The 22,719-nt window shown below is 43.7% G+C and overlaps 1 protein-coding gene across 7 annotated transcripts in view; it reads left to right on the forward strand.

Annotated features, from left to right (window-relative positions):
* Positions 1 to 22,719, forward strand: part of SZT2 (SZT2 subunit of KICSTOR complex) — a 297,498-nt gene that overhangs the window by 44,246 nt on the left and 230,533 nt on the right. For all 7 annotated transcript variants that reach the window (XR_013262121.1, XM_077450667.1, XM_077450670.1 and 4 more), the window contains exons 12-22: positions 1,293 to 1,435; positions 1,566 to 1,718; positions 1,818 to 1,932; positions 6,707 to 6,915; positions 8,767 to 8,997; positions 12,648 to 12,726; positions 12,809 to 12,900; positions 13,003 to 13,171; positions 15,306 to 15,420; positions 18,688 to 18,801; positions 21,729 to 21,920. Coding sequence is in view for 6 of the 7 variants with exons in the window: in XM_077450667.1 (XP_077306793.1) it covers positions 1,293 to 1,435; positions 1,566 to 1,718; positions 1,818 to 1,932; positions 6,707 to 6,915; positions 8,767 to 8,997; positions 12,648 to 12,726; positions 12,809 to 12,900; positions 13,003 to 13,171; positions 15,306 to 15,420; positions 18,688 to 18,801; positions 21,729 to 21,920 (1,612 nt within the window). In the remaining variant the exon portion in view is untranslated. The remainder of the gene's footprint in view (positions 1 to 1,292; positions 1,436 to 1,565; positions 1,719 to 1,817; positions 1,933 to 6,706; positions 6,916 to 8,766; positions 8,998 to 12,647; positions 12,727 to 12,808; positions 12,901 to 13,002; positions 13,172 to 15,305; positions 15,421 to 18,687; positions 18,802 to 21,728; positions 21,921 to 22,719) is intronic.

The raw sequence follows: 22,719 nt of genomic DNA on the forward strand, positions 1-22,719 counted from the left end.
ACATGATCCTATCGGACTTTGTCCGATCACGTGTAAAGAATTTGGATTGGACAAAGTGCCACGCATGCTCAGATCAAATTCCTAGACCAAAGCTATTGGCTACTAGCCTGAACGTAGTCCCGTCGTAACGAAATAACGTCATCACGTTACGAACGATCGGATTTTCCGACAACTTTGTCCGACCGTGTGTATGCAACAAGATGTAGCTGGATAGCCGCACTCCAAATTATTCAACTAGCTATGACTAAGCACCGTGTCCGGTGTGAAACATGTCAGCGGCTGTGCAGTTAGTCTGTTTACCAGCCTAGATGCTATGATTTTAATTACATTTTTTAAATAAAGTTGAATAATTCGGAGTGCGGCTATCCAGCTACATCTTTTCTACTTCAGTTCCTGTTGCAAACAGAGCCAGCACCCTGTGGGATTGTGGAGACAGCTGTTTTGGGAGAAGTCATTACCTTAGAGCGGTAATTCTTTGTGTGTATGCAACACCAACGGATTTGGTTGTCGGAATGTCCGACCGTGTGGACAAGGGCTAACAATATTTGTAGCTTTTGAAGGTTTTTTTTCCCCCAGCATTAGCTTTGCTTTGTTTTTGAGGTATTTGCAGATATGAGATATCCCAGGATGCACTGAGAAACCAACAAGCGAACCAGAAAGACATCATCAGCAGTCTCTTCTGGTTTGTGTGTGTGTGTGTGTGTGTGTGTGTGTGTGTTCTGGGAGTGTCTGGTGCAGAAGCCGCATCTGGTGTGCGGCATGGGGCAGCAGCACAGTGAGAGGGGTCCGGACTGGAGCTGAGCAGCTATCAGACGGCACACGTAGTGTGCAACGTGGGAATGCTATAGCAGGACTAGAGCTGGAGGACCGGAGCAGGAGAAACTAGCAGATATCACAAATGGTGCACAGCATGGGAGCAATATAGCAGAAAATGAGCAGGCAGTGGCTGCACCTGAGGGACGGTTCGGCCTCGGGTGCCGACGTCGCTGGACCCTGGGACAGGTGAGTGTCCTTATTTAAAAAGTCAGCAGCTGCAGTAGCTGCTGACTTTAAAAAAAATTTTTTTGGTGGGACTCCCGCTTTAATGTGCGTTTTTAAAATCGAAGCAAGTGTAAGCGAGCCATAAAATAAACCTTTTTACAAGCCTGAAAAATTTCATCTTTGTGTATATACATAAGTAGAGGTTATCTTCGCTTAATTCTTCATGTAACTAATTTTATTATATCCAGAGATGTAAGTGAAGCTTCCTGTAAGATGACGTATGTGACTCCATTTTGTCCTCTCCTCCGCAGGTATTGTCCCTGCAGCACAGTGGCTCGGACTCCAGCCATTCCCAGTTTGCCTCCTACTGGAAACCGATCCTTTCCATGGATGCCAATGTGTGGCAGCGCTGGCTTCATGTGCACCGCATTGTGCTGCTTTTGGAGCATGACATGTATGTAAAGTTACTTAAAGCTCCTCTCTCCAAGAATGCTGTACTCCCTTCCCCTAATAATTCAGTGTTTGTCATGAGCCAGTCTTTAAGTGCTGCAAAGGATTCTGACCTCTCTTGTGACCCCCTCCAGGCCTCTCCCGAAGCACCTCCATACCCCAGGGAACAACGGGCGCTATAGCACAGTTCAGTGCCGCATCTCCCACACGGCCCTCACCTCTCTCCTGCGGGACTGGAGCAGCTTTGTACTGGTGGAGGGTTACTCCTATGTCAAGTTAATGTTGAGGTAATGTCAGTCAATGACTCTCTTCTGCCATACAAATCGGTGTGATCTTTTTTTTTTTTTTTTTTCTTTCCTCATCATATCCCTTGTTGACTTTGTCAGTGACGCTGGTCAGACGCCTTCTTCCTTCTGTGTGGTGCGGATAATCTGGAAAGCCCCGTGCATGGTCCTCCGGCTGGGATTTCCTCTGGGGACTCCAGCAAATTGCAGAAATAAGGTAAATCTCCCCCTCCCCCCCCCAAAAAAAAAAGACGTTAGTCATTGTTGCTTCATTGCATTTACCTCTTTACTGCCTGCCCCAACGTCCCTTTAAAACTGTACAGAACCGCATGCACATCAAAACCTCTCAAGGACTGTAAGGCAGACTCGTAGAGTAAAAAGCATATTTTTATTTTGACATTATAAAAGATTTTTTCTTTGAAAGATAAGATATAGAACTTAGACATATACAAACTTTAACGTGTTACATATGAATGCCCTTAAGCCAAACACACAACATCAGAAGAGCCACCCTAGGACGATGATGGGCTAGCTCCCATGAGCAGTGGGGATGAAACCCGATGTGTTTCGGACTGTTTAAGTCCTCCTTCAGGGGTTATTCACTGGGCATTATTTCTAAAATGTAAATGTCCGTATTTATCGACGTATAACACGCACATTAATTTTAAGAAGGACGTTTCAGGAAAAAAAATTTAATTTTAAATAAGGAACTTTGAAGCAAAACAAGGGTGAGTTCCCATCTGCAGCCTCACCATTGCCATCAATGCAGTCTGATCAATGCCCATCTGCAGCCTCGCAAGTGCCATCAATGCAACCTCATCAGTCCACATCAATGCAGCCTCACCATTGCCATCAGTGCAGCAGCCTCACCATTGCCTTCAGTGTAGCAGCCTCACCATTGCCTTCAGTGTAGCAGCCTCGCCATTGCCATCAGTGTAGCCTAATCAATGCCCATCTGCAGCCTCACAAGTGCCATCAATGCAGCCTCACCATTGCCATCAGTGCAGCAGCCTCACCATTGCCATCAGTGCAGCAGCCTCACCATTGCCATCAGTGCAGCAGCCTCACCATTGCCTTCAGTGCAGCAGCCTCACCATTGCCATCAGTGCAGCCTAATCGATGCCCATCTGCAGCCTCACAATTGCCATCAATGCAGCCTCATCAGTCCACATCAATGCAGCCTCACCATTGCCATCAGTGCAGCAGCCTCACCATTGCCATCAGGCTACACTGATGCCCATCTGCAGCCTAGAGGGGACGGGGAGGGGGGCGTGACGAGCGCTGACAGATTACATACAGTGAGAATCTTCTATGACAGTGGTCCAATGGTGGCCCAGGAGACGGGACTTCCTATTGTAAACAGGAGATTCTCTGTATGTAATCTGATGGCGCTTGTCCCACCCCCCTCCCTGTCCCCTCCAAGGTAGCTAAAATTTAAGTATTGGCATATAACGCGCACACGCTATGTGCACCTGATTTTCAGGGTGAAGAAGTGTGTGTTATACGCCAATAAATACTATATATATATATATATATATATATATATATATATATATATATATTAGTAAGTAATATACCGTATTTATTGGCGTATAACACGCACTTTTTTCCCCTTAAAAGCAGGGGGAAATCGCGGGTGCGTGTTATACGCCGATCCCCCGCAGTTCTGAGCCTCTGGGCGGCTTTTAGCCGCCTTCGGCTCTTCAAGGCGGCTTTCGGCCGCCTTCGACCATTATCAGTGGCTTTTGGCCGTTCTCGCCAGCTTTTGCCCGCCTTCGGCTCTTCTCGGCGGCTTCGGCCGCTCTCGGTGGCCGAAAGCTGCCGAGAAGAGCCGAAGGCTGACCGAGGCCGCCGAGAACTACCCTGTTTCCCCGAAAATAAGACCTAGCGTGATTGCCGGTGATGGCTGCAATACAAGCCCTACCCCCCCAAATAAGCCCTACCCTGTTTCCCTGAAAATAAGCCCTACCCTGAAAATAAGACCTACAAGGACTTAAACTAGGGCTTATTTGGGGGGTAGGGCTTATATTCCATCACCGACAATCACGCTAGGTCTTATTTTTGGGGAAACGGGGTACTACGCGCCACGGCTCTGTATCTCGGCAACGGCATTTTAAAAAAATGAAAAAGAGACCATTTAAATAGACAAGGCTGCAATGGTGGTCAAGGCTGCATAACGCTGCATGACAAGGCTGCAATGGTGGACAAGGCTTTTTTCCTTTACACTTCCCTCCTAAAAGTTTTTTTTCCTTAAAATTCCCTCCTAAACTTGGGGTGCGTGTTATACGCCGGCGCGTGCTATACACCGATAAATACGTTATATATATTAGCATCATATTAAACACATATGTAATATTTCAGCTGTCTCACATACTGTAATAAATTTATGTATCACACAGGCTGTTATTTATACTCGCAATATCATTAGGTGAGGACATATAATCATATAAAGAAACAGTACAGTTAAATGTTTGTTAAACCCCCCCCCCCCCCCCCCAAAAAAAAAAAAAAAAAAAAATAATAAGATATTCTGGTCCCTTAACCACTTGCTTACTGGGCACTTAAACCCCCCTCAGTCCCAGACCAATTTTCAGCTTTCAGCGCTGATGCACTTTGAATGACAATTACGCGGTCATACAACACTGTACCCAAATGAAATTTTTATCATTTTTTTCCCACAAATAGAACTTTCTTTTGGTGGTATTTAGTTACAGCTCGGAGTTTTATTTTTTGCTAAACAAACAAAAAAAGATGCAAAAAAATAAAAAAATAAAATCATGTTTTAATAGTTTGTTATAAAATTTTGCAAACGGGTCATTTTTCTCCTTCATTGAAGTGCGCTGATTAGGCGGCACTGATGGGCTGCATTGGTGGGCACTGATGGGCTGCATTGGTGGGCACTGATGGGCTGCATTGGTGGGCACTGATGGGCTGCATTGGTGGGCACTGATGGGCTGCATTGGTGGGCACTGATAGGCTGCACTGGTGGGCACTGATAGGCATAGTTAAGGCGGCACTAATAGGCACAGATAAGGCGGCACTAATAGGCACAGATAAGGCGGCACCGATGGGCACAGATAAGGTGGCACTGATGGGCAAAGATGGGCACAGATAAGATGGCACGGATGGGTGGCACGGATAAGTGGCACGGATGGGTGGCACGGATGGGCACTGATAGGTACCACAGATAGATGGGACTGATGGGCACTGATAGGTGGCACTGATAGGTGGCTCTGATAGGTGGCACTGCTGGGCACTGATGGGCGGCACTGCTGGGCACTGATGGGCGGCACTGCTGGGCACTGATGGGCGGCACTGGGGTGCAGCACCTTTGAGGCAGATTGGGTGGCACTGTGGGTGGCACTGTGGGGTGGCACTGTGGGTGGCACTGTGGGGTGGCACTGTGGGTGGCACTGTGGGCACTATGGGCACTGACAGGGGGAACTTACTTTTGCTTTTTATTTTACTTCAGGATGGCACTGCGGGAGGCAGGTTGGCACTGGCAGGTGGCAGGTGGTCCCTTGTATTGATGGCCGTGATCGGGACTGATGTCCCGATCACGACCGCCGGTGATCGGCTTTTTTTTTTTTCTCCTCGTGCTGTCAGCGCGAGGAGGAATAATAGCCGATTACCGGCTCCGTTCTATCACATGATCAGCTGTCATTGGCTGACAGCTGATCACGTGATAAGGGGTCGGGATCGACCCCTTGCACGGATCGGTGATCAGGCGAGTCTCATGGACTCGCCGATCACAGAGCGCGCCGCGCGCGCCCCTCAGGGGGCGCGCAGGCCGCTCGTAACCGGGACGACGTCAATGGACGTAGTCCCGGAAATGTAGGTCCGCGCTAATGCCGTCATTTGGCAATAGCGCGGTACCGAAGTGGTTAAAGCAGATTGAACAGCACAGTGCTTGTGCTGTGTAGTCTGCCCGTCCCCCCCGTCGGAATTCTGTCGGGAAAACCATCAGAGCTTTTTCCGACGAGAATTCAGATTGTGTGTACGCGGCATTAGCTGAGAAGTCAAACAGCGCTTGTTGTCATATCGTTCATCCATAGAGCTGGATATATCACATGGTAATTCCTTCCTCCGTCCCAAGCATCATATGGGCATGTGACATCAAAGAGAACTAAAACTTCTTGCAGTAGTGTAAACCTGACAGGTCATTTTTATTCATATTCGGTTATAAACACTTACATGAACACTGACATTAAAAACGACAACATGCAGAATCCTTGCATGCGTGCTGACATCATTTCTTCCAGCTCCGCCCCAACTTGTTTCGTCCAGAAATTAAGTCTTCAGGGGCACATTATTGGAAGCTGTCCCCGCTGGGAGAAGACAGTGATTATTGCCAGCCGCTATAGCAGCAGCTAGCAATAATGTCAAGTGAATCCCGCAGGCTGGTTGTACGCAAGTTGATCGATCAGTCAACTGGGTAGGTTCAGTCTGCCCGCACACACAGTTCGAACGTCAGCCGGTTCCTGCTGAACCTGTCTTTGTGCGGATTGGCATTGTCTATAGCCGGCCTTAATACTTTGCATTCCACAGGGCCATCCCTGTGCAACTAATCTAGAGAGAATGATAGTCCTGCTAGGCTCTGCTGTCAATCAATCAGATCAAGGCTGGGGGGAGGGCATGCCAGCCAGACTGACTACAGAAATACAGGCGCACCTCCTGTAGCGTTGGCACCACATCCTGTGGCTCACATTGGAAGCTAAAAGACACAAACTGACCATGCCAGCATGGATTTATTTGCATTGCTTAGCGTGGTCAGAGTGCTCCAAGGTGGGAAGGAGACATGCAGGATCACCAGCTATTGGCTGCTGAATATGAATGTTGCTAAATAAAAAATCAGGAGCACAATGTTGCATATTGACAGAGGTGATCAGTAATGAAAAAAAGTGCTGCCTCTTTGTTGGCCGCGCCCGTGGTTTGCTGTTTAGTTGCAGCAGTGAGAATCTTTATTTTACGTTCCTCTTTGTCTTCTGCAGATGGTGGAAGAGCTGAAGGACCTCATCCTGCAGCTGCGATTCCCTTACAGAGGGAAAGACAGTAAAGACAGCACCCCGCGGGTGAAAAGGAAGATCTTTGGAATCAGCTCGCCCTCCAAGTCCCCTCCTCCGCAAGTGCCTCCTCCAGCCTTCTCAGACCGCTGTTGCCTCGTTCTGCTGCACAAACCCCTGGAGAAGCTTCTCATTAAGTGAGTGTCAAACACCATCCTATAGAAAGAAGAAAGATACGGGAAATAATAAAAGATGTGTAGTGGTTTTATTATTTTATTTTTCTTATTTGCTTTGGTCAAGACTGATTTTAAATATAAATATTGCATGCGTATGTTTTGTGTCCTTTTGAGCTAACGGGTAGCTTACACCTGAACGTTTCTAAAGCGATTTAAACTGTAAATGGAATGTGGACCTCGGATCACAGCGGCTTGAGAAATTGCAGAGCCGAGGGAAGTCCTGGGCCCCTCCCTGACTCTGATGTGTCACATGACATAGATAAGGAGAGACCTGAGAGTAAGGATGAGCTCAGGCGTGTTCACATGGTCCATGTGCAGAGCCCGCCAGGAAGTTGGCGCAGCGCTGCGCTAATCACGGGCAGTGAGACATTGCCCCGATGCGCGGCTGCAGAGATTGGGCAATGTCTCACTGCCTGTGATTAGCGCAGCACCAACTTCCTGGCGGGCTCTGCACGTGAAGTGTGTGAACACGCCTGAGCTCATCCCTACCTGAGAGGACTTCCCTCCCTCTGCTAGGCACTTCTGCATCTGAAAGCTGGTAACTTTTATAGAGGGAGGGGGGAACTTGTGCTGTGCCACCGTCCCCTGCATTCTGCATTACTTCCTGCTGACCTCTGCACTCGGGGGTACATACTCCTGACCCCTGCACTCTACGATACTCCTGAACCCTGCACTTTCCATTACATACTCCTGATCCCTGCACTACATACTCCTGACCCCTGCACTCTACGGTACTCCTGATCTTTACACTTTCCATTACATACCCCTGCACTCTACGATACTCCTGACCCCTGCACTATACGATACTCCTGATCTCTACACTTTCCATTACATACTCCTGACCCCTGAACTCTGAGCTATATATTCCTGACCCTTGCACTCTGCGCTACAGACTCCTGACTGCTGAACTTTCCACTACATACTCCTGACCGCAGAACTTTCCATTAATACTCTTGACCCCTGCACTCTGCACTACATACTCCTGACCCCTGCACTCTGCGCTACATACTCCCGACCCCTGCACTCTGCGCTACATACTCCCGACCCCTGCACTCTGCGCTACATACTCCCGACCCCTGCACTCTGCGCTACATACTCCCGACCCCTGCACTCTGCGCTACATACTCCCGACCCCTGCACTCTGCGCTACATGCTCCCGACCCCTGCACTCTGCGCTACATGCTCCCGACCCCTGCACTCTGCGCTACATGCTCCCGACCCCTGCACTCTGCGCTACATACTCCCGACTCATGCACTCTGCGCTACCTATTACTGGCCATTGCACTCTACGTTGATTACTCCTGACCCCTGCTATCTGTGTTGCATACTCCTCACCCCTGTATCCTGCTCTACAAACCCCTAACCCATACACCAGTGATGGTGAACTTTGGCACCCCAGATGTTTTTGAACTACATTTCTCATGCACTCTGCAGTGTAGTTTAGCAACATGGGAAATGTAGTTCCAACACATCTGGGGTGCCAAGGTTCCCCATCACTGCTATAGACTCTGCCTTACTACTGATCCCTGCACTATCCCTTGCATACTACTGGCCCTTGTACCCTGCATTGTATACCACTGACCTCTGTACTCTGTATTATTTACCACTGACCCCTGCACTTCTCAAACCTTCCTTGCTTAGGTTATGGTGCTCTGGGTGCCTCCACTTCATGTAGCCAGTGAACATATTTTAGTAGCGTGTGCTGAACTGACAAAACCCCCCCCCCCCAGCAAGCCCCCCCCCCCCGGGGTAAAAGAATGTCTGTGAATAAGAAGCCTGCGAGGTGTTGTGTCTAATTCTTCTCCTTCGTAGGTATGACAAGCTGCCTCTGGATTACAGAACTCCATTTATTCTGAACCTGGAGAGTCCGACCCAGCACACTTCAGTACCGGGGCCCTCCATCACCAACCGCTCCGCTTCCTCCTCCCTGGCTTCCCTCTCCCGCTACTTCTACCATCAGAGGTGGATCTGGTCTGTGCAGTCAGGTCTGACCACTACCGTGCCCACCACTGCTATGGCACAGATCCTCTCCACCCTTACAGAGTAAGTCTGCCCACGTGTGCCAATATTTGTGACCACCCAAGAGGGTTCAAAACGGTCATTTTGTAACAAAATAACATTTTTTAATCTATTATATTACCTATTTGGGTCATTCAACTTTTGTTCACCTTCCCTCCGCAATTAACCACTTGACCTCCTGGAAGGTTTTACCCCCCTTCATGACTATTTTTACCTATTCAATACTGCGCTACTTTAACTGGCAATTGCGCGGTCATGCAACACTGTACACAAATTACATTTATATCATTTTTTTTCACACAAATAGTGCTTTCTACTTTTAATTAATTTTATTTATTTTTTGTAGTAGTGCTTTCTACTTTTTTATTTATTTTTGATAGTAGTGCTTTCTACTTTTAATTAATTAATTAATTTTTTTGGTAGTAGTGCTTTCTACTTTTTTATTTATTTATTTTTTTGTAGTAGTGCTTTCTACTTTTTATGTATTTCTTTTTTTGTAGTAGTACTTTCTACTTTTTTATTTTTTTGTAGTAGTGCTTTATACTTTTTTATTTATTAATTTTTTGTAGTAGTGCTTTCTACTTTTTTATTTATTTATTTTTTTGTAGTAGTGCTTTCTACTTTTTATGTATTTCTTTTTTTGTAGTAGTACTTTCTACTTTTTTATTTTTTTGTAGTAGTGCTTTATACTTTTTTATTTATTAATTTTTTGGTAGTAGTGCTTTCTACTTTTTTATTTATTTATTTTTTTGTAGTAGTGCTTTCTACTTTTTATGTATTTCTTTTTTTGTAGTAGTACTTTCTACTTTTTTATTTTTTTGTAGTAGTGCTTTATACTTTTTTATTTATTAATTTTTTGTAGTAGTGCTTTCTACATCTTTATTTATTTTTTTGTAGTAGTGCTTTCTACATTTTTATATATTTTTTTGTAGTAGTGCTTTTTACTTTTTATGTATTTATTTTTTGTACTGGTACTTTCTACTTTTTTATTTATTTTTTTGTAGTAGTGCTTTCTACTTTTTATTTATTCATTTTTTTGTAGTAGTGCTTTCTACTTTTTATGTATTTTTTTTTTTTTTTTGTAGTAGTACTTTCTACTTTTTTAGCACTACTACAAAAAATAAATTAATTGATTAAAAGTAGAAAGCACTACTACAAAAAATAAATAAATAAAGTAGAAAGCACTACTACAAAAAATTAAATAAAATAAAAAAACTAGAAAGCACTACTCATAAAATTAATTTAAAAGTAGAAAGCACTACTACAAAAAATAAATAAATAAAAAAGTAGAAAGCACTACTACCAAAAATTAATAAATAAAAAAGTAGAAAGCACTACTACAAAAAAATGTAATAAAATAAAAAAGTAGAAAGCACTACTACCAAAAATTAATAAATAAAAAAGTAGAAAGCACTACTACCAAAAATTAATAAATAAAAAAGTAGAAAGCACTACTACAAAAAATAAATAAATAAAAAAGTAGAAAGCACTACTACAAAAAATTTAATAAAATAAAAAACTAGAAAGCACTACTACAAAAAATTAAATAAAATAAAAAAACTAGAAAGCACTACTACAAAAAATAAATAAATAAAAAAGTAGAAAGCACTACTACAAAAAATGTAATAAAATAAAAAAGTAGAAAGCACTACTACCAAAAATTAATAAATAAAAAAGTAGAAAGCACTACTACAAAAAATGTAATAAAATAAAAAAGTAGAAAGCACTACTACCAAAAATTAATAAATAAAAAAGTAGAAAGCACTACTACCAAAAATTAATAAATAAAAAAGTAGAAAGCACTACTACAAAAAATAAATAAATAAAAAAGTAGAAAGCACTACTACAAAAAATTTAATAAAATAAAAAACTAGAAAGCACTACTACAAAAAATAAATAAAATTAATTAAAAGTAGAAAGCACTATTTGTGTGAAAAAAAAAAATGATATAAATGTAATTTGTGTACAGTGTTGCATGACCGCGCAATTTCCAGTTAAAGTAGCACAGTATTGAATAGGTAAAAATGGTCATGAGGAGCAACAAAAATCCAGTGGCGATCAAATACCACCAAAAGAAAGCTCTATTTGTGGGCGAAAAAAAGGACATAAATTGAATTTTCGTGCAGTGTTGCACGACCGCGCAATTGTTACGGCACTGTGTTACTTTATCGCTAAAAATGGCTTGGACATGAAGGAGGAGGGGGGGTAAATCTTCTGGAGATCAAGTGGTTAAAGAACACAAAACAATGTACATTTAAAGCGAAACTTCAGAAATTTTTATCTATTTTCCATCTATTTAAATCTTCTGCCCTTGTTGTTGTTGTTTTAACTTTGGATAGTAAAACTTTTTTTTTTTCTGCCAGTAAATCCCTTCTACAGCCCACTTCCTGTATCTTGTCTGGTCATTGGCCTAGGTCAGCCTTTCTCAACCTTTTCAGCACCCTTGAAATAGTTCTCCGGTCTCAGGGGAACTCCTGCTAAAAATGAGAAATCTACAACTCATGAGACATTAGTGTGATGGTCAGTGGTAAGAATGGTCCTTACACTTGTGGTCATTGGGAAGAATTACCTCCTTACAGAGAGCTAAAAAAGATCAATGGGGTCGGTGGGAACTTATCTGAGAGGCAGAAATTGTCCAATGCTGAAGGAGCCCCTAGCAACCTCTGGCCTAGGGAATCACTGGCCTAGGGGCTTATGACATCATGCACAGGTCTCTCTCTCACTCTGGTGAGAGTTTGCCAGGAAGGGAAGGGAGGTGAGCCATAAAAGGGCCAAAGAGAGCTGCAGAGCTGGTGTTGTGTGTCTGTGTAAATCCAGGAAGTCAAAAAGATTGGAATTTTAACCGTGTATCCTCACAGGGTGACACTGTGTATACACTAAAGATATGCCACCGTCCGGATATTATTTGAGAAAGACTGGAAGTTACAAAAATGGACTTTGTTGGCACTCATGTTACAATAAAAGTTTGAATTATTTAATTGTATAAAGTTAAAAAGCTTATGTACAAGACAGAAAAAAAAATCACACATCATACAAATGATGACATGTCATTGTGCTTTTTAACTTTATCCAATTAAATAATTCAAGCTTTTATTCTAACGTGAGTGCCTACAAAGTCCATTCTTGTAATTTTCTAGTCTTTCTTAAATCCAGGAAGTGAACAGGCAGCAGCTTCAGCTGCCCACAGTTAAAATGGCTGCAGCCCAGACTCAGTGGAGGGAGATTTCTGCAGCATATTTGGCAAGTACAGAATCGCAGTCTATATAAAATAATATGCAAAGTGGTTGGAGGGAAGCTTCAGAATGGCAAAGATGTTTTTTTTATTACAAATTATGTGAGCGGACTGCAGGTCCTCTTTACTTCATTGTTACCCCCTGATTTCTGGCTGCTTCCTATTGGTTGAGGGTGTCTCAGTGGGCCGTCTCCAGGGCACCTGGGAAAGCTGTGATGTCCAAATCCTGCAAAACGTTGTTCCTCTATAGCAATGATGGCGAACCTTGGCACCCCAGATGTTTTGGAACTACATTTCCCATGATGCTCCACTACACTGCCTTGTAGGGGAGCATCATGGGAAATGTAGTTCCAAAACACCTGGGGTGCCGAGGTTCGCCATCACTGCTCTGTAGTGACTCCTCCATTGTTAGAAACTGACATTGCTGTACTTGTCACTGCAGGATAAGGCTGTCGGAAGGGTTCCATTTTGCCTCCAGTGGAGAAGGAATAATTAATATGGTCTTAGAGGTCCCCATTCAGGTGAGTCCAATACTCCCCCCCCCCTGTCTGTTCCATTCGTCACTGATAGCACTGACCCCCCACGCTCCTGTCTCCTCCGCAGAGCGACTGTATAGGAGAGAACAGTATAGAGAAGCACAGCTGTGTTATTCAGTACATTCTCTTTCCTCCGTATGTCACCTCCACCAAGGACAGGTGAGTTATTATTTACTATGTCTGTCTGTGCATGCACATCTGCCCCCCCCCACATTTGATTCTCTCTTTTTTTGACCACTCCACATATCTGTGTCTTCTCAGCTTCTCCACAGATGAGGATAATGACACGGAGGTGGAAGCCATAGAGCAGGACACTGAGCTGCACCTCGTCTCTGAGTGTTGGGTGGAGCCGCAGAGCGGAGTCGTTATGGGCACCTCCGAGAGCTGGAAGCACCTGCATGGCCTTATGTACTCCGAGATTCCACAAGCAGTGAGTACCGAGGAAATAACCTGGGCATGGTCAGCCCCGCCTTTACCTGTCGTGTATGAACACTTTGCTTCTTTTATTGGGATTCAATAGTTTGAGATTAGCTTTAACTGCATCAGACGCGCTCTATAGCCGAATGACGGCTACAGCGTGGATCTGCTTTGCCAGGAGTACGTCTATTGACGTCCTCCCCTTTGCAGGCTCGTCACGCCCCCCTGAAGGGCGCATGCGGCACGCGCTGTGATCTCAGGGGGCAATGGGACTCTGAGTACGGGGTCGATCCCAGGCCCCTTACCATGTGATCAGCTGTCAGCCAATGACAGCTGATCACGTGATGTAAACAGAAGATCAGTAATTATTTTTTTTTTCTTCTCACGCTGACAGCATAAGAAGAAAAAAAGCCGATCACCGGCTTCTGACATCGGTCCCAAGGAGAAAGAGCCTCATATATGCTCACCAGTGCCACGAATCAGGTGCCCACAAGTGCCACCTATCAATGCCCACCAGTGCTGCCCATCAGTGCCACCTAGCAGTGCTGCCCATCAGTGCCATCTAGCAGTGCTGCCCATCAGTGCCACCTAGCAGTGCTGCCCATCAGTATCACCTATCAATCCCCTTCAGTGCCGCCTATTAGTGCCCATCAGTGCAGCCTATCGGTGCCCATCAGTGTAGCCTCATCAGCATACATCAATGAAGGAGAAAAATTACCTGTTTGCAAAATTTATTAACAAAATATAAAACAGTTTTGTATTTATTTTATTTTTTTTAATTGGTTTTAACAAAAAATAAAAAATCCAGAGGTGATCAAATACCGCCGAAAGAAAGTTCTGTTTGTGGGAAAAAAGTGTCATTTGTGTACAGTGTTGTATGACCGCGCAATTGTCATTCAAAGTGTAACAGCGCTAAAAGCTGAAAATTAGTCTGAGGAGGAGGGGGGTTTAGGTGCCCGGTAAGCAAGTGGTTAAAAGAGAAGTAAGTGTTTTTTTTTCCCCATTTATACTTAAGTAGGTGGATGCAGCGTCTGTCAGTTGCTGCATCTGTCCCCCACCGGCTCTGCACTGGAGAACTGAGCTGATCGAACATTGCCGATGGCTCTGTTCTCACAGCTCCCCGAGCCGAAAGCTGCCAACTGTCAGTCAGCAGCTCTCCTGTCTGCTCCTCCTCGCTCAGCTGCTGAGGGGGCGGAGCGGCCATCTCAGGCTCTCAGCGGCTTACTGAGAGGCTGAGACAGGCATCAGTCCAGGCAACTGGTGGATCCTGACTTTATTGTTGGGATGACGTGGTGCCTGGACTGATTCCTGTGACATTCACAGTGAATGTCTGGCGTATCATGCCCGAACTTCCCGGAATGCAGGACTCCCGCGCTCATACACTGGAGAGACGTCATTGTGGCTCCGGTCAGCGCCGGAGCCATGAACCCGGAAGAAACCCAGAGGGGAAAATGTCAGCTCCCTCAACGTTGACCAGTTTGCGATGCAGGGGGCTTCTTTCTAAGGTAAGTATTTCATAATGAGCTAGTATGGAAGCACTCGGGCTTTCACATTGGGGTGGCAGGAGAGGCTTTTTCAGGGGCTTTACAGGCACTACTAGGGTTTGGGAAAAAATCGATTTAAATCTTGACTCAAGTTGAGAGGTCAAATCGATTCAAAATTTCAGCAAATTGATTTTTTTTTTTTTTCACCAGGACCAGCGCTGACACCGCGCCGGTCCTGAGGAGCTGCGGGCAGGAGTTTTTAGGCAAGGCTTCGGCTTAGTCCACGAGGCCGGACGCCACGGACTAGGCCGAATCCGCGGCCTCGCCTAAAAACTCCTGCCCGCAGCTCCTCGGGACCGGTGCGGTGTCCATCAAAAAAAAAAGAACAAACGAATTCGAATCGTGAATTGATTTTTTTTATTTTTTTTATTTTGTGAAAATCGCCCAGCTGTAGGCACTACATTTAGCCCTTTAGTGCCTGAAAAACGCTTCCAGTGTGAAAGGGGTCTTAAGGTTGCCTACCCCTGATTTACATGGTAATGTTTGGGTCATTCCATATATATACAGAGTAATGCCTTCTTATCTACAACATGTAATTTAATTGCACTCCATGATAAAATGTGTCTTTCTTTTACAGACTTTGACAAGCTTTCTTTCTTGCAGTTGTTCCCCAGAGATCAGAGCTGCATCAACATCATGCTCACGTTTGAGTATATTGTACAGCTTTGCCAGAACAAAGATGGCGGATCTCCAATGCTGACTAAAGTGGAGCGGACAGGTGGGAAGAGCAAAGTGACCTTGGTGCAAATCCTACAAAGTAACCACTTGCCGACCAGTCACGTATTGGCCTGGATCGGCTCTCGGCTGTGGTAACCCAGAAGTGATGACCTGACGTCACTTCCGGTTTACCCCGGATGAAAACCGCGACAATTTTAAAAACACAAAAGCACTCAAAAATATAGATCTTGGTGTTTTGAATACTTTAAAGTGCAGAGGAGGGATTTTGGGGTCTTATAGACCTCAGATTCATAGTTTCATAGTTTGTTAGGTTGAATAAAGACACCAGTCCATCCAGTTTAGCCTGAGAGAGTGTCTACAATTGTCCCCATCCCTGTACATTGCACACTCATGTTGGTCCCTACCCTCAAGGAGCCCACAATCCAAGGTCCCCATTCATATATTAGGGCCAATTTTTTTTGAAAAGAAGCCAATTTACCTACCAGCATGTCTTTGGATTGTGGGAGGAAACCGGAGTACCTGGAGGAAACCCACACAGGCACAGGGAGAACATGCAAACTCCAGGCAGGTAGTGTCATGGTTGGCATTTGAACCAGCGACCCTTTTTACTGCTAGGTGAAAGTGCTAACCACTACACCGCTGTGCCGCCCTATTCTTCCATAAGATTCTTCCATAAAGAGTACCTGTCACATGCCTATTGCTGATTACATGCCTTGTGACAGAAATAAAAGTGATTAAAAAAACAAACAAAAGTAAAGCAACAGTGTAAAAAATAAAATAAAATTGAATATAAAAAAAATAACAAAAAAATGTAAAAAAAATTTAATAAATAGTTAATAGTGTCCTAGTCCCCCCCCCCCCCCCCCCGTGCTTGCTCAAAAAGGCGAATGCAAACATCGGTCTCACAGGTGTGGAAACAGCGATTGTCCCACACATGAGGTATTACAGCGAAACGTCGGATCATGGGCAATAATTCTAACACCCGACCTCCTCTGTAAATCTAAAGTGGTGACCTATAAAGACTTTTAAAGCGTTGCCTATGGGTAGTAAAATGTACGCCATTTGTCGCTGTTGTATTGGCGTACGCTGTTTTAAAAAGTGACATGTTTTTGATATCTATTTAGTGTAACATCATCTTTTATATTTTACGAAAAAATTGGGTTATGTATTGTGTAATTTTTGCATTAAAATTCAAAAAAGGTGGATTTTTTTTTCCCCCCAGAAAATTGCGTTTGAAATACCGTTTGACATAAAAATGTGCAAAACTCACCAATTTATTCTCTGGGCACTCTGCTTTACGAAAAATATATAATGTTTAGGGGTTCTAAGTAATTTTCTAGCAAAAAAACCCCCAAAAAACTGATTGTTAAAATTGAATGTAAGTTCACCTAACAGATTTTTTTTTTTTTTTTGTGAAGATGACCTTTACCCTTTAAGTGGATATACAATCTTGCCTGGTCTGTAATATGGCAGCCGTTGTGCTCTGATACATTTTGGTAAAAATTGTTTAGGTCATTTGATTGTTGTACCGAGTCAGCATTATTACATAAGATTTGTATGTAGGAGACAGGCAGGTTCCAATCAAATACAGTTTCAAAGAGTCACTGTGCTCCAAAAGCTCAAGGAATTAACAATAATTTATAAGGCTCAAAACTGAGTATAAAATGTGGGAACTGGCACCTTAAAAAGTCCAATATATACGACAATCATTAATGGATGGATTGCCGCTCATCAACAAACATGGACAGGGTGAATCCTCCAAACTTTGCACTACCAGTAGAAAGCAAACAGAGGGCGCAACCATCTAAGTGCAGCAATTTTATTTAAAAAGCAGATAAAAACATGAATGCACTCACATGTGGTTCAAATGAGTTGATGAGGATGTTATGCCTGCTTATTTGAACCACATGTGAGTGCATTCATGTCTATATCTTTTAAAACAATTGCTACACTTCGATGATTGCACCCTCTGCTTGCCTTCTATTCCTATCGCTCCAAAAGTTTCTTGCTCATTTCTCTAATTTCTAGTTCACACCATTGCGGTCAATTCCAGTGCTTTCAACAAAAGTACAACTTGCTGCATTTTTTCTTTCTTTTTTTTGCCCGGAACACATCAAAATGTGTAAAACATGTAAACACAGCAGAATGCCCTAAAATATCTAAAGATTTCTCAAGTTTTAAAATGAAAAATGTGCATTCAAAACTCGTCACAAACGTGCATGCTCAAAAACGCATCCAGGATCGCTAAAATTGTGGTGTGAACAAGTCCTTATTGTCTTTATATGAAATACAACACTCAGGGTTGGCTGAGACATTAATTGTAATATAAATAGTGTTCTGAGGTGACAATAATGGGCATGAAGCAATAATTCATCATGTATTTAATTGAAAACAATCGGTAAACAATAAGAAATAGTTGATACAGATACAATATATTACCATGTAATTAAATCAATTGTATATTGAATAAAATATAATTAGTATAATATCTCACAACATAATTCTATATCATACAATATATCATGATAATAATAATAATAATATTAATAATAATAGGTATAATAATATAATAAATAATATATCACATAGTAAAAATAAATAGCAGCAGTACACCCAGAATCGACACGACAATAATGAACATATTATAGTAAAAAATAAATAAATAATAAATAAATCAATGTCTCCACCCTTTAATAGAACCCATGGTATAAACTATGGATACTGTGATATAGCAGCAGGGGTAAAAGCTTGACGCGTTTCGTGGACTTGTATCCACTCATCAGGAGCAGCTGGTTGGGAATATCTACAATGAATTATATGCAAAAAAATTTAATAATGGTTTAAAATCAATTGATAAAGGAAAGAGAGGGAGCAACACCTATGATCCTAGCCCTCTTACCTGCAGTAATATAATGTAATGGTAGAGAACAGGTAAAAAATAATAATAAAAAAAGCTTTTTTTTTCCCCCTTGTGCATTTATAGATTAGGGATGGAGACCTTTGTGCGGGATGTCCAAGGTCTCATATAAAGTCCCAACTTTGTTCTCCTTTTATTTCAAGTCCTTATTGTCATTGCAGGCATGTTCACACCTGATGAAGAGCCACAAGGCTCCAAACTGCTGTGTGTTTCATGAAGAAGCCTGCAACGACAATATAGGAATTGGAGATATAATGAAATTTTAAAGCTGCGTTGTGATTCCTCGGAAATATATATATTTACATTTGGATTTATTAATACTAATGAAAAATGAATTTATTGTCAGGTTCCTTACTGCGGTGTAATCCTTCTTCTCTTCGTTATTTCCAGAACCGGGTAATAGTGGCGGCCTGTGCATCCGGGAGGTGCCGTTCCACTTCGATCTGATGAAGCTGCTACCCAAATGCCAACAGATCGAGCTTTTCTTCCTGACGCTGAGCCGGGGTAATGTGGGACATCATTGTTCTAACTCACAGGTGGACTTGCATATGTGTGTGGGTGGAAAGACCACCAACACATATACATGGAGGCCTCAGCTAGCTAACCCCTTTATGTTGTTGGTGTAAGTTTTCTTTTTTTTTAAAGTGAACCTGATAACAGAGCTGTCAAAAATATGACGATATGCACCGCCTCCAAAAAACAGTGTGCTCAAAAATTAGAAGACAGACCCCACCCTCAGAAAAGCAGGGCTCTCATAATCCTGAAATGTAACCAGAACTGAAGTTGAAGCTCCGCGCTACTTGCTAAGAGGTCCAAATACAACTTTATTCTTATAAAAGTCAAGGGTACAATCCAAAACGTAGCCAACATGTTTCGAAGGATCCAAGAGCGCCCCTTTCATCAGGGCTTGACGGACAACAATGTGAACAAACCGGAAAGGGAATTGGACCCACAGTGATATTTTGGACCCCCAGTGGTGTTGTGCTTCAATTTCATTTCTCGTTACATTACGCTGCAAGCCAAGGAGACATGGAGATCCTCTGGGGTGTAGAAGCCACCTGCCTGGGAACCGGGTCATATGCCATCACCAATACCTTAAGATAGCAATACCAGCAGTTTCTTTGCATTATCCCCAAATTATCAGAATTTTGAAGACAAGGAGGCAGGCACTCAGAAGGCCTTGTTACATAGTAGGTGAGGTTGAAGAAAGACACAAGTCCGTCAAGTCCAACCTATATGTGTGATTATATATCAGTATTGCATTGTATATCCCTGTATGTTGCGGTCGTTCAGATGCTTATCTAATAGTTTCTTGGAACTATCGATGCTCCCCGCTGAGACCACCGCCTGTGGAAGGGAATTCCACATCCTTGCTGCTCTTACAGTAAAGAATCCTCTACATAGTTTAAGGTTAAACCTCTTTTCTTCTAATTTTAATGAGTGGCCACGAGTCTTGTTAAACTCCCTTCTGCAAAACAGTTTTCTCCCTATTGTGGGGTCACCAGTACGGTATTTGTACATTGAAATCATATCCCCTCTCAAGCGTCTCTTCTCCAGAGAGAATAAGTTCAGAGCTCACAACCTTTCCTCATAACTAATCTCCTCCAGTCCCTTTATTAGCTTTGTTGCCCTTCTTTGTACTCCGCTCCATTTCCAGTACATCCTTCCTGAGGACTGGTGCCCAGAACTGGACGGCATACTCCATGTGCGGCCGGACCAGAGTCTTGTAGAGCGGGAGAATTATCATTTTATCTCTGGAGTTGATCCCCTTTTTAATGCATGACAATGATTCAAAGCACACAGCAACAATCGCCAAAATGTGGTACGAGGAGAAAAATGGGAATGTCCTTGCATGGTCTAGTCAGAGCCCAGACTTTAACCCCATTGAAAATCTGTGGAATGACTTGAAGACTGCTCACCATCAAATGTAACTGAACTTCAGCAGTTCTGCAAATGAGAGTGGGCAAATATTGCAAAGTCTAGATGTGCAAAGTTAGTGGAGACAAATCCCAACAGACTAAAGGCTGGAATTAAAGCAAAAGGTGGTTTAGAAAAATACTGACGTGGGGGGGGGGGGGGGGGGGGGAATCCTTTTTCCAACTCGGTGATTCTGTTTTTTTGTTTTTTATCTGACATGTTGGTGTTATGTTTTTCACTTGGATGTTATAAGTTTGAAAGAATAAATACAGCTGAATAAAACAAAAACGTAATTTGAGGCCACGAAGTGACAAAATCATGATTTCAAAATCGCTGTCAACTGTCGCTGGTAATGTTTTTCCATGAAATATTTAAGCATTTGCTGTGCTTAAAGTGGAGCTCCAGCCCCCCCGACAAATATATTAAAAGTCAGCAGCTACAAATACTGTACAAATACTGTACCTTCTGACTTTTAATATTATGACACTTGTCCAGGGATCCTGCGATGTCGGCACCCGGCTGTATTTTCAATCGGCTCTCAGGTACTGCCTTCGCCATCTCTTGTAAGGGACACTGGCAGTTAAGGATGAGCTCAGGCGTGTTCGCATTGTTCCACGTGCAGAGCCCGCCAGGAAGTCGGCGCAGCGCTGCGCTGCGCTAATCACAGGCAGTGAGACATTGCCCCGATTTTCGGCTGCAGAGATCGACCAATGTCTCACTGCCACGTGGAGCAATGTGAACACGCCGGAGCTCATCCTTACCGGCAGTGAAGCCAAATTTCTGACTGGCTTTGCCGTAGAGAAACCACCCGGAAGTGGGAGCAGGTACCTATCAAAAACAGGTACCCACTTCCCCCCGACCGAAAGGTGCCAAATGTGGCAGCGGAGGGGGGTAGGAAGCAAACAAGCAGAGCTTCAGTTTTTGGGTGGAGCTCCTCTTTAAAGTGGTTGTAAAGCAGAACTTTTTTTACCTTTTACATTCTATGCAATAAGGTAAAGAAAACCTGCATGCAGCTTCCCTCTCAGCCCCTCCTCTTTGGTTGAGACACAGCAGTCAATCACAGCCAGTGAGGAGGGAGCAGGGGGGTGGGGCCAAGCCTTTGCTCTGTGTGTCTTGCGGACACAAAGAGCGGGACTCGGGAGCGAGCACACATGAGTGCCCCCATAGCAAACGGCTTGCCATGGGGCACTTAGAGCGCCAGCGGGGCACAAATCGCTGACGGAGTGCAGTTTGTTGCAGAGCCCAATCCAATTCTGTAGCAAATCACCGGCAACTCTAGCGATAAAATTGCTTGCTGGTAATTACTGGCTATAGTGTCATCAGCCTATGGATGTCAGATTGGTGTCGGCAAAGTACCACCTGGTTTCCAATTGTTATTATAAAACGCCTTTCCATACATATTCATGCATAGGTTATCCAAGCGTACATGATTATGGTTATGGAGGATTTGGAGGCAAAACTGCTCTGGTCTCTGTGATCACCTGATGGATTTTTTTTAAATTTGTCTCCTTCAGCTGAGCCCGACAATGTGCAACCGGACTCGTCTCTGCCCAATGATATGCTGCTTAGCTTGTTTCACGGCTGTCTGCAGAATGACATCAATGATCAGGAGATCCCTCTCTATGAGCAAGACCACCAGACGTTCATGGAGCAGGTTCTCCAGCGGGACCGTGATGGAAACCCCGCCCCTTTCTCCTGTACCCCAGGTAGGTGCAAGTCCTTCCTGTACTACTTAAGTGCTAATTTTTCCACTAGTGGCTGCCTATATATTAGGGGATCTGGTTAACATTTTTACTGATAATCTGAAGAAGTGAATTAGCCAATTTGAGGTTGATTTACTAAAACTGGAGAGTGCAAAATCTGGTGCAGCTCTGCATAGAAACCAATCATTTTGTTTTTTTTTCTTTCGTCAAAGCTTAATTGAGCAACCTAAAGTTAGAAGCTGTTTGGCCACCATGCACAGCTGCACCAGAGATATTGCACTCTCCGGTTTTAGTCAGTCAACCCCATAGAGCCTGATTAGGCTGACAGGTTTGTGAGAAAGTAAATCAATTGAAAAGCATTAAAGCAGAGGAAGTTCTGCTTAAAGCACTCCTTACCCCTTTACATGCCACATTTGGCATGTCATTTTGGGGGGGCAGTTACCTAGTTTTGACAGGTACCCACTCCCACTTTCGCATCCCCTCCCTTCCTGCAATCTTCTGAGACATGGTCCCAGAAGATTGCCCGACCAATGGGGAGGCACTGCGCAATTCGCGCCCAGCTGTAAAGCGTAAGCTGTCACAGCTGGGTGCCCACACTTGCAATGCCGGCGCTGGGGAGAGAGGCAGAAAAGAGGTGAGGGTTCGGACAGCCGCATCGCTGGGCTGTGGGACAGGTGAGTGTTTATTAAGTCAGCAGCTGCACTTTTTGTAGCTGCTGACTTTTAATAAACACAAAATTGTCTGGAACTTTGCTTTAAAGCGGAGCTCCACCTTAAAAAAAGTATTAAAAGCCAGCAGCTAC

Source organism: Lithobates pipiens, unplaced genomic scaffold (assembly GCF_037356315.1).
Source record: "Lithobates pipiens isolate NorthernLeopardFrog02 unplaced genomic scaffold, aLitPip1_a1.2 Scaffold_23, whole genome shotgun sequence".
Lineage (NCBI taxonomy): Eukaryota > Metazoa > Chordata > Amphibia > Anura > Ranidae > Lithobates > Lithobates pipiens.